Here is a 12,268-nt window from a genome sequence, read left to right as displayed (position 1 = left end):
TCAGCACACTAGGCCCAGACCACAGATGGAAGTAGTGGTGTGGTGGCAAGTTGAGATGTAGAGGGTGGAGGCCGCTCCCTGAGATAGTTCAGTGGCGGACAGAGCAAGTCCTCTGCAGGCAGGAGGCCCCAGTTCCATCCCTGACACCTTCAGGTGGTGAAGCCTCTGCCTGAGGCTTGGGACATAGAGAGAGGCCTTGTAATGAGTCCAGACATTGGTGCAACTCAGCCCCACTTGGGTATACAGCCACAAATGGATTGGCATCAGTTCTCTAAGGCTTTATAGAGGAGTCTTGGTCAGACCACACCTGGTGTCCTGTGTCTACTTCTGGACACCACAATTTAAGAAGGATGTTGACAAGCTGGAACATGTTCAAAGGAGGGCATTAAAGATGATTAAGGCTCTGGAAACCAAGCCTTATGAGGAGCGGTTGAAGGAGCTGGGTATGTTTAGCCTGGAAAAGAAGAGACTGAGAGGACATAGGATACCCATCTTCAAATACCCCAAGTGCTGTCCTATGGAAGATGGAGCAAGCTTGTTTTCTCTTGCTCTGGAGCATAGGACTTGACCAACGGTCCTCTCGTCTAACCCCTTGCAATGCAGGAATGTTGCTGGACTCCAGTTTCTGTGTGCCCCAGCAAGCCAATGGCCAATGGTCAGGGATGGTGGAGGGATAAGGAGGTCAGCAACATCTGGAGGAACACCACACTGTCTACCCTTGACCCTAAGGCTTCCAACATCATACCCAGTTGTTGATTTCTTTTTAATTAAAAAAAGAAACTAGTAGAATGTTAGCATTTCTGTAGCTCTTCTAAAGCCCTGAAACTCCAAGGCAAAGCAGCCGAGTGCATGGACAAATTTCCCAGCCTAGCAGATGTTTGGCACCGTCAACTTTGGCACTATCAATCACCTCTGGGTAGATGGGAAAGGGGTGCTTAGATGCAGTTCCTCTATCACCACCACCTCCCCAAAATGGTACTGGATGCTGTCGAAACTGGCAGCGCCAAGCATCTGTTAAGCAGGTGTGCGTGGCATCCCATGTTCCGCAAATGGGAATAGCGCTGGATCCATGAGCTTTGGCCATGCCCATTTCTGCACATGTGGTCATTATTCGGAAAGGCAAACATCTCTCACAATCTGGGCTTCGAAGCACGGATTGCCCTTGTTGGATCCGGGTTCTAAAGTTACTCCCTCCCCCCCCCCTTTTTTTCTTTTTTTGCTTTTAACTTTAGTTCCTTTCAGAACTCTTGGGAGAATTCCATCTGCTCCTGGTGATTTATGAGTTTAATCTATCCGTTTGCTCTAAAATGTCCTCCAAAGACGATTCAGTTTCTGTCATTTCTTCAGATTTATTGCCTTCATGGGGAACAGCTTGGGTGTATCTCACCAACCTTGTCTTTGTCTAAGACAGATGCAAAGCACTCATTTAACTTCTCTGCAATATTTCTGTCGTCCTTAAGTGCTTTTTTTACATCTTGATGGTCTAATGACCCAAGCAATTCTCCCTGGCAGGCTTCCTGCTTCTAATGTAACCCTTTTAAAATTCTTCTCCTTGGGCTTTTATGTCTCTATCTAGATGCTTCTCATTCTTCCTTTTTCTTCCTCTGTTCCTTCCCCCCTCCCCCCTTCTCCTACCTTATTAGGCATTTTATTACGTTTCAGCTGATAGAATTTCAGCTCCTTCATTTCCCTTCATTTGGGCTGAATCTCCACTTTTAGAAAAGGACATTTTCTCAACATTATTCAAGTCAGTGCTCTTGGATCTTTATTCAGAAAGGCTTTAAAATGTGCATCGGCAAAATTTCCTAGTGGGATATCTTAGGAATTGCTCTTTTGGAAAAGAAAGAAAGAAACCTCTCCCTCCTGTAATGATTATTTCATCCTTGTTAATAGTAGGGAAGGGGAGAAACTCAATTTTGTTTGCATTTTAATGAGCAGCTACCTATTTCACACTTCTTGAAACAAAACACAGCTGTTCTTTGAAATTCACACATCCCTGAATTTTGCAATGCATTTCTCCAAACAGGCACAAACTTTGCATATATATGGAGAAACTCTGCCTAAAATTCATAGTTCATTAATATAACATACAAATGCATTACATATTGGGAAACTGTTTTGCAAAGATCTATATAGCAGGCAAATCTGCATCCCAAAATTTGTTAGAAATTTGCACTAAAATGCTGACAGATTTTTAAAGTTTTTTTGTTTTTTTACAAAAAAAGAAAGAAATTGCAAACTACTGCAGAAACACAAAAAACTTAATTTAAGGGTGGCATAGATTTCATTTCATGCATATATTAGCATTACTTGTCTAGACTGCTACGTTGCAAAATTTGGGGAAGTGTGAATTTCAAGAGATAGGTGTGTTTCAGTCTGAATATTGTTTCAGAAAATGTGGTGGGTTTGACTTTAAAAGCAAACAATCAGATTTCTTCCCCACACCCCCTACCCCTCTTTTGTGTGGCGGCCATTCATATATTTTTCTTTCTTTCTGTACAAATGTGTATGTACACGGAATGACCTTATTTGTTTGATCCAACTTTTTGGGATACAGAAATTGTGTCTGCTCCTTCTAGCCAATATTCATTTCCTAGCCTGTTGCAGCTTGAAGCACTTCTCTGAGTATCTCCTTTGATGTTGCTGTTGTTGTTGTCCTGCATACAAAAGCCATTCTCTGGCTTCTGTCTTTGCCGCATTCTGCTCAAGCCGTAGAATCCAAAGCAGGGAGGTACAGAATGGGAGCAGATTGGGAGAGCCAGTGTGGTGTAGTGGTTAAGAGCGGTGGACTCGTAATCTGGGGAACCGGGTTCACGTCTCCGCTCCTCCACATGCAGCTGCTGGGTGACCTTGGGCCAGTCACACTTCTTTGAAGTCTCTCAGCCCCACTCACCTCACAGAGTGTTTGTTGTGGGGGAGGAAGGGAAAGGAGAATGTTAGCCGCTTTGAGACTCCTTCGGGTAGTGATAAAGTGGGATATCAAATCCAAACTCCTCCTCTTCTTCTTCTTCTTCTTAATGAACTGATTTCGGGCAAAGCACTAAACCATAGATTAGCAATTTGAGGGTGAGCTGAGGAGAGTCCCTTCCCCTTAGTGTGGCCATGAGGAGAAATTCAGAAGCTTTTGCTTCTGTTCTAGATTAACTGCAGTATTAGCATGTTGTCTGAACCCAGAGCAGACTGTGGTTAATATTAAATATGATTAGTGAAAACAAGCCAAATGACAGTGTCCCCCACAGGGGAGAATTTTATTTCTTTAAAGCAATTGTGTCCTGCTCTTCAGCCCAGAGTGGCTTTCAGGCAATCAGTTGAAACAAGACAGTCCCTACCTGCAGGCATACTATCTTACAGAGGGCCTTCTTGGTAGTGGCACCCTCCCTGTGGAATGGCCTCCCTTCAGATGTCAAGGAGATAAAAAAGAGCACCATTTTGCAAACTGAAAAACTTTTAGAAGACATCTGAAGGCAGCCCTGTATCTGGAGGTTTTTAATGTTTGATGTTTTATTATGTTTTTATATGTGCTGTAAGCCGCCCAGAGTGGCTGGGTAAACCCAGTCAGATAGGTGGAGTATTATTATTATTACTGACAAACATGACACACAAGGAGAAAGGGACAAGGAGGGAAGAGGAATAACTCAGGCACCAAATTTCAAATAGCAGTTCTTATAATGGCCAGCTGATGGAACAAGCCTTGCTTCGTATCTCACCCATTGATGCAGGCTGGTGGAATGGGCTGCAGTCTGGAAGACTGTGTTCAATAAGATCACTCCAGGCACTGATGATTCTGAAGTTGAGAAGAGGCAGAAACATGCCCCATATCCGTGGTCTTGCCTATATGCAGCCTATATCCGTGGTCTTGCCTATATGCAGCCACTTGATTTTGTGCCATAGAAGTCAATGGAACCATCCATTTTAAACAGACTAAAGCTTAAACACCCCCTGCCACGCTGCTACGCCCGAATAACTTTTAATAATTGCTCGCCGTTTATGAGCGGGCTCGGGGTCTGTCTTTGAGTCAGGGCTTTAGACCTGTGACACATGAGGAAATAAGGAAGGGAAGGCTTCAGAGCATACACAGAGTTCCTTAAGCAAATATTCTCATCAGGGATGAAAAGGAGGGATTGATGGGCAAGGATGGCCACCTATCAGGGATGCTGTACGAGTGGCTTCCCTACATTGGTGGAGGGCTAGACTAGAGGATCTTTTGAGGTCCTTTCTGACTCTGTGATTGTAAGTGCTATTGGCTCATCGAAACCTTATGCACATTTTGTATTTTAACGTCTTTACGATGCTCTTGGTTATATGCCGAATTCCAAATCCCTGTTCGAGTCAGTTGACTCTGTGCCCCGTGTACATCTGTTGTAATATAAACCTCGAGCTACACCTTGGCCTCTGCTTTCTCTGTTGTGGCTGGTTGTTAGTTCAGCTCTTTTCCAAAAGGATCACTGGCATCAGATTACTCTGCGGGAAGCAGGGTGATCCGGTTTGCTTCTCTGCAGAATCCCAAGCCAAAGAGAACTTTATCCTAAGGGAGTTGGGTGTTTTGTTTTGTGTTCTGTGACTGAGGTCACCCTCTGCTTTGTGTCACTTTTTGCTTCCTGGTTTATATATTTTTTCAAATTGCGCTTGAAGGAAAGGTCACTTCTGCTACATTTCTTTTGTTTGTGGGCCTTAAAGGAGTTTTCTTAGGGGGGCAATTGGAGATGGAAGTGTTGGCTTTCCGGTAAGGGCAAAATGGGAACTGTCATCCAGTTGGCTTGGCCACAGATGTCCTTTGTTTTCTGCAATCAGTTAAGGTGCCTTGACACGGGATGCTAAAGTTGAGTTTTTGTCTGTTCTTTTTTAATAATAATAATAATAGAAATAGAAATAACCCACCTTCTCCACATAGCAAAATGGCATAGAAAGTAGAAGCACCATTTTGCAAACTGAAAAAGTCTTCATTCCAGCCCCATGTAGCTTTTACATCTGAATTACAGATGCAGGAACTGGAAACATTGACTTAAGAATCATTTGCGAAAATGGCCTTGGGCAGGAGAACAAATCCCGTTTTATTTCTGCTCTGAATGCCTGACGAATGCTGCTGGGATCAAAAGCTTACTCTGAGCGCTGTGGAACTTTGCAACAGTTGATGTAATCTTTACCTAATCCTTTTCTTCTTAGTAAGTAATGCCTTTTGTGAGTGCAAATTCCATCCCCGTCTTTATCCGCACAACAGCCCTGTGAACAAAGCCCCTACTCTCACTTTTTAACAGGTCAGAACCAAGGCAGTAAGTGGCTTGCCATTGGCTTCATCGTGATCGGTGCCTTTCTACACATTTCATGGCAGAAAACTGACATTTGCCACGAGTGGCGTAGTGCTCTCGGGTTGGGGAGGTCAAAGGCCCATTAGTATTTCTGTAGCAGGGTCCCTCGCTCCAGGGTCCTAGAGACACCCCATCAGGGTTTGTTGTTGTTGTTTAGTCGTTTAGTCGTGTCCGACTCTTCGTGACCCCATGGACCAGAGCACACCAGACAGTCCTGTCTTCCACTGCCTCCCGCAGTTGGGTCAAACTCATGCTGGTAGCTTCGAGAACACTGTCCAACCATCTCGTCCTCTGTCGTCCCCTTCTGCTTGTGCCCTCCATCTTTCCCAACATCAGGGTCTTTTCCAGGGAGTCTTCTCTTCTCATGAGGTGGCCAAAGTATTGGAGCCTCAGCTTCAGGATCTGTCCTTCCAGTGAGCACTCAGGGCTGATTTCCTTAAGAATGGAGAGGTTTGATCTTCTTGCAGTCCATGGGACTCTCAAGAGTCTCCTCCAGCACCATAATTCAAAACCATCAATTCTTCAGCGATCAGCCTTCTTTATGGTCCAGCTCTCACTTCCGTACATCACTACTGGGAAAACCATAGCTTTTCAGGGTTTGTAGTATGCTTCAAAGCTGAGCATCTAGGAACCGCCAGAAACACAAGGTGCTTCAATTTCAAGACAATGGTGTGCATGTTCTGTTACATCCAATGGAAACACAACAGGTCGCTCCAAAAGGAGATATTGGAGCCCTCCAAATCATTTGCTGACGTACGTGCACAAAAATGGCAGATCTAGCTGAAAGGAAACACAAGGAAATCTGCACTGATGGTTGCAATGTGTGCTAGATTATACAATAATCTTATAATTGTACAACAATAATAATCTTAGAAGTGAGGAGCAACCAACACTAGTTCTCTGATGATTGTGCCTATATTATTGCTCCCTATAATAAACCCTCAACCAGCTGAGCTTAATGTCATCTTAGAAGTAAAACAGAACTACCCAAAATATAAGGTGTTGATTTCTACATACTAGAGGTTGTCTAGTACACAGTTGTCAAGAACCTGTGAACTTCCAGGACTTAGGTAATGTTTTGCTTTCAGTTTTGCTGAAATAGAGAAGAAATATTAGAGTAGCATCAGGAAGTGATACTTTTTAGTGCAGGAATTCAGGTCCTCTATTGGTGTGGTAGTAGGGCCCACCAAAAATAAAGCAGTCATTTCTTCATACTTGAACTGGGCTGCAGAAGTACCGTATTTTTCGCTCTATAAGACGCACCAGACCACAAGACGCACCTAATTTTTGGAGGAGGAAAACAAGAAAAAAAATATTCTGAATCTCAGAAAGCAGAACAGCAAGAGGGACCGCTGCGCAGTGAAAGCAGCAATCCCTCTTGCTGTTCTGGCTTCTGGGATACCTGCGCAGCCTGCATTCGCTCCATAAGACGCACACACATTTCCCCTTACTTTTTAGGAGGGAAAAAGTGAGTCTTATGGAGCAAAAAATACGGTATATACATGTGTAAATACATGTATATACATGTGTAAAAACACCACCAGTGTGGTGTAGCGGTTAAGAGCGGTATACTCCTAATCTGGGGAACCGGGTTCGCGTCTCCGCTCCTCCACATGCAGCCGCTGGGTGACCTTGGGCCAGTCACACTTCTTTGAAGTCTCAGCCCCACTCACCTCACAGAGTGTTTGTTGTGGGGGAGGAAGGGAAAGGAGAATGTTAGCCGCTTTGAGACTCCTTAAAGGGAGTGAAAGGCGGGATATCAAATCCAAACTCTTCTTCTTCTTCTTCTTCTTCTTCTTCTTCTTCTTCTTCTTCTTAATTAAAAGGGCATGTTCCAGCCGGGCAAAGGCACTCAAGGGTACAGAGTGTGGCTGGTGAGGCTAATGTCTTGGAGAAAGAATGTGGCCTACAGAGAGGGCCACACAGAGGGCCAAATTCTGCAACCAGTGGGATGTTATGCGAGTTGAGAAGAAGAAAAGCTAACTGGGTGGTGGAGGAGAATAAGCTTGCTGAACCTGTAGCAGTTCTAGCCAGCTTTTTCCATTGAAGTGCTTAAGGCCGCTTACGAGAGCCGTTAAATAAGTACTGTAATACACAACATAAAACCAACAGATAGCACATGAAAAATAAAAAATAAAAATAGAGTTTATAACATCGGCAGGACGGCTTGCCAAAGAGAGAGAGCAGGGTCTTGGTGGGCCATTGGAGTGTCATCAGGGAAGAGTCAAGGCAGTCTTCCTCAGAAGAGGAACACTGGGCGCAGTTACCAAAAAGGCTCTCTCTTATGTCCTAGCAAACAGTTTGCACGTTGGCAAGATTCAAAGGAGGTGCTCTCCAGAAGATCTTAATGAGCTCATATGGGAGGAAGATGCTTAACTTTCCTGGTGCTAAGCATTTAAAGGCTGCATTCGGACGTTGCAAACTATTATTTATTATGACAGGAACAAGTTACGGCGTGCCTTCGTCTTGCATGCTCCCTCCTTCCCTCTCCTCCTTCAACATAGTTGCAAGGAGTTTCATAGCTGGAAGCTTCCACATCCATTTTGGATTAACCATGGTTTAGCATTATGTCCGAAATCTAAACTGTGGTTAACCTTAACAGCTTGTTGAAACAAGCTAGCTCTGTAACCTGTGTTTGGAAGTTGGCTTGTTTAAAACAAAGCGTAGTTAAGATTAACTGCTGTTAAAAATTAATTGAACTTCAGTTTGTTGGGTTCAAGTGAAATGGCAAACTGCGGTTATTTATTTATTTTAAGTAAGAGCTTCCCAGCTTCTCGTCATAGTTTCACCAAAGGCTCACCACAGCTCATTCCGATTATTTTTTTAATGTCTTTTTATGAAAGATTTTCTTGATTTACAAAAGTATGTGCAATGTCTCTCTCCCTTATTTTTTTCCCCATGTAACATTTTTACAAATCGGTTTCATTTGTTGAGACATTAGGAAGAAAAGGGGGAAAGAGGTGGAGGGGGGGAAGATGAGTGGGGGTGGGGTCAGGTGGCGATAGCTCATTCCGATTATGACAAACCATGTTCTATTGTGATGTCCGGATGCAGCCATAGTTGTTGTTGGCATCTTTCTGTCTCACAAGACAATGGAGTGTGTCTCTGAGTATTCACCGCTGGAGAATCACAGCGCCTGCTGTGGCTGCAGAGACCGGTAGCTTACAACGGGTGCCTCCTGCATTGTTTTTACTGTGATAGCAGCACCAAAGTGACCTCCCGGGGGTGCAAACCTGGGCAGTGTGTATGGAGATCCTGGGCTGCCCAGACAACAAGAGCCCCCTCTCAGCTTCGCCAATGTAGTCCAAAGAAAAGCAGAGCAATACATTTGGCACCAGCTTGGTTGCTGGAGTTGCTGGAAGGAGGCGTACAAGGTGCCACCCAACCATCTTAGGGACTCCACTTGAGATTTGTGTAGGGTTTACTTTTTGGCCCTTTCTCCCAAAGATGTCCCACGAGGCTGCCAGAGTATAGCTATCAGATTAACAGCAGAGCAATTCAAACCGACTTGGTCTTCATCCCAAATAGAAATGTTTTTATATATAACATCTCCCATGTGCATCACTTTATTGCCACTTCTAGCTACAGATTACCTTTTTATTTTCTTTTTTTTTTTTACTAGATCAGCCAGAAGGCAATGTGGGCCATGTCTGGACAATTTCATACTATAGCAATAAACACACAGCTGTTTTCTTTATTTCTTTCATGGGATCTAGACATCTTCTGTTATAGAGAGGTTGTATCCCCCACCACTCAACATTTGTTTCCCCTCCAGAATTTTGTCACTGGGGGAGAGGATGTCAAAGATTTTCCCAACCAACAAAGATATATTGTTGGTTGTTTGAGGGTCACGTGGGATGGTGATTGCATCACCAGAAGCCTTCCTACGATACTGATGAGGTGTGCGACATTTTCTCAACTCCCCTTAATCTTTTTGTAAAAATAAATAAATGCATTTTTATAATGCATTTATACACTCCCGAGCCACTAGAATGCTGGTTTTGAAAGAAAAGGTCGCATGTTTAGGAACTATTTTCATCTCACCCCTCCTCAGTGTTGTGGAACAAGACTTCCTTCCTTTTGTATTGTGAGCAATCAGCTTTGGAAGAAATGAAGTGAAACTCACCTTGCTTATGATCTCATTGGATCTCTTCTTCCACAGGAGCCGGACACCTTGGTAACCATCAACAGGGGTGCCCTGATTGGCCTCCTTGTGGTGGCAGTTGCTGTTGCCATGGTGATCATCATCAGCCTCCTGATGGTTCGCCGGAAGCCCTACGGGACCATCAGCCATGGCATTGTTGAGGTACTGTTGGAAAGGACTGTCTTTTCCCCTAGGGAGGCTGGATGCATGACTGGAGAAGGATGCTAGCTAGGTTCTTGGCGTTCAGGCTCATAAAAGACCCTGAAGAAGAAGAAGAAGAAGAAGAAGAAGAAGAAGAAGAAGAAGAAGAAGAATTGCTATTCTTTTCTTTCCATTTGTAGAGCACTTAGTACCTGGAGAGCTCAAAGTGGTTTATATGATAGGCAGACAGACAGACACACACACACACACACACACAAGTCCAATAAAAACAATGTCAAATGATGTACATCTAAAACACAGTATCCATATCCCTAAAAGCAATATAAAAAAGCCAGAGAGCATTACAAAGCAGCATAATGTAGAATCCCAGCCAACATAAAACACCCTATTCATACAACCACTCGCCTAGTCCCACACTCACACATACTCCATTTGCACAACCGCTGTAACCGTTATCATCCATCAATCATCAACCAACCAACCATTCACACACAAACTGCACTCACTCAGTGGTATTGCAGCCCACATGCAAAGGGTCACTGCTGAGCATAAATATGTAAAAGGCTCTTCCTCACCTCTGAAGCACTCATGCCCTCATGCTGCACACTCCCTTGACCCTCAGTTAGTTTATCATGCCAGTCTGGGAGAAGTGATGGGTGGCAATGGCATGTGGGGAGAACGAAGGCCTGTCCCTTCCCTTTGTGATTCCCCCATCACTCCTGACACAGAGAGGTTCAGTGACCCTTGAGGTGTGTAGCCCTCCGAAGGCCAATTGTCATTGCAGTAGCTCTTGGCTACTAGTAGACCCCAAGGGCTTCCACAACTCCCTGACACACTGAACCAGGACGGCGGATAAGAGGGTGGGGAGGGAAGGACCTCTCTTCTCCAGGTGGTTAAGTAAAGGGAAAGGAGAGGAAGTGGGTTTAGGAGTCTTGGGGGAGGGTGTTTTGGGCACCAGGCAGAGCTGCCCAGGAAGGGATATTTTCTAAGCCTTAGAATGGCTTGGAAAGCAAACATTAACTCTGTGTGTGTGTGTGTGTGTGTGTGTGTGTGTGTGTGTGTTTAATTCAGTTTTATTTTCCAGCCAATTTGAGGTGAGTGGGCCAAGTCTGCCCATCTCTAATCTAATCCAGCCCTCAGCCTGAAAAACCAAGAGTTCTCCTCAGCCCAGAGGAAAGAGTCTGTCCACCACTAGGAAAGCCATTCCAGAGCAAATGGTACTGGATGCCTCTTACTAGGGAATCAAGCCACATATTTCATAGAAAAGCAGGAGAAACAAAAGCAGAGTTTCTTGCCAAAGTGACCGGGGGGGGGGGACACTCTTGAACCCAAATATGGCAATGAAGCAGATGCCAGATATGAACATAATTGCCTTCCTGTAAGGAAATAAATATAGTATTTTTCCATGTAGGAATCTTGTGACAGGTAAAGCCGCCCACTACAGTTTTGTACAGTGGTACCTCTGGTTACGTACTTAATTCGTTCCGGAGGTCCGTTCTTAACCTGAAACTGTTCTTAACCTGAAGCACCACTTTAGCTAATGGGGCCTGCTGCCGCCACGCCGCCAGAGCACGATTTCTGTTCTCATCCTGAAGTAAAGTTCTTAACTCAAGGTAATACTTATGGGTTAGCGGAGTCTGTAACCTGAAGCGTATGTAACCTGAATCGTATTTAACCCGAGGTACCATTGTATAAGCTTTTTTGGGGGGTCATAGCTTTCCCCTACCAAAGAATCCTGGGATTTGTAGTTTGGTAAGAGCACTGAGAATGGGACGTGGGTGGTGCTGTGGGTTAAACCACAGAGCCTAGGACTTGCCGATCAGAAGGTCGGCGGTTCGAATCCCCGCGACGGGGTTAGCTCCCATTGCTCGGTCCCTGCTCCTGCCAACCTAGCAGCTCGAAAGCACGCCAGTGCAAGTAGATAAATAGGTACCGCTCCGGCGGGAAGGTAAACGGTGTTTCCATGCGCTGCTCTGGTTCGCCAGAAGCGGCTTAGTCATGCTGGCCACATGACCCGGAAGCTGTACACCGGCTCCCACGGCCAATAAAGCGAGATGAGCGCTGCAACCCCAGAATCGGCCACGACTGGACCTAATGGTCAGGGGTCCCTTTACCTTTACCTTAAGAGTACTGAGAATCCCAACAGACTCCTCCCTCCCTCCTTGAACTCTGGGGAAAGGGATTTCCTTTTGGGGAACCAGTTTTTCAACCTGTACTGTAGAAACTGCCCTCGGGTCCTTTGCTGGTGGACTCTTGGTGATCCCCTAACTTTGTTTAATGCCTTCCTCTCTGTCTCTCTCTCTCTCTCTCTCCCTCGCCCCCTTTTGCACATGGCAGGTGGATCCCATGGTTAGCCCTGAGGAGCGGCAGCTGAACAAGATGCAAAACCACGGCTACGAGAACCCCACCTACAAATTCTTCGAAGAGATGAACTGAGCTCCTCAGTGCTGGGGAGAGGGGAGGCGGGGGACGTGGTGTCACTGGGGGAGGTGGGCGTTGCCATGTGGGGGGAGGGGGGTGGTATCTTCAGCGGGGAGAGGGGGAGGTTCCAAGAGCACTTCCACACTGAGCCCCTCTTTCTGTACCCTGGCTGAGCCGCGCCCCCTCCCCCTGCCCCTCCCCCACCTCATTTTTGTTCTTCCATTGGCCATATTCC

General features: G+C 45.4%; 1 protein-coding gene across 3 annotated transcripts in view; it reads left to right on the top strand.

Annotated features, from left to right (window-relative positions):
• Positions 1-12,268, top strand: part of APLP1 (amyloid beta precursor like protein 1) — a 54,155-nt gene that overhangs the window by 39,511 nt on the left and 2,376 nt on the right. For all 3 annotated transcript variants that reach the window (XR_014551361.1, XM_083627184.1, XM_083627183.1), the window contains 2 exons: positions 9,469-9,612; positions 11,950-12,086. Coding sequence is in view for 2 of the 3 variants with exons in the window: in XM_083627184.1 (XP_083483310.1) it covers positions 9,469-9,612; positions 11,950-12,048 (243 nt within the window). In the remaining variant the exon portion in view is untranslated. The remainder of the gene's footprint in view (positions 1-9,468; positions 9,613-11,949; positions 12,087-12,268) is intronic.

The sequence above is a fragment of the Podarcis filfolensis genome, assembly GCF_964270895.1.
Source record: "Podarcis filfolensis genome assembly, chromosome: 8".
Classification (NCBI taxonomy): Eukaryota; Metazoa; Chordata; class Lepidosauria; order Squamata; family Lacertidae; genus Podarcis; species Podarcis filfolensis.
Note: the sequence above shows the minus strand (reverse complement) of the source record. Positions and strands in the feature narration are given on the sequence as shown.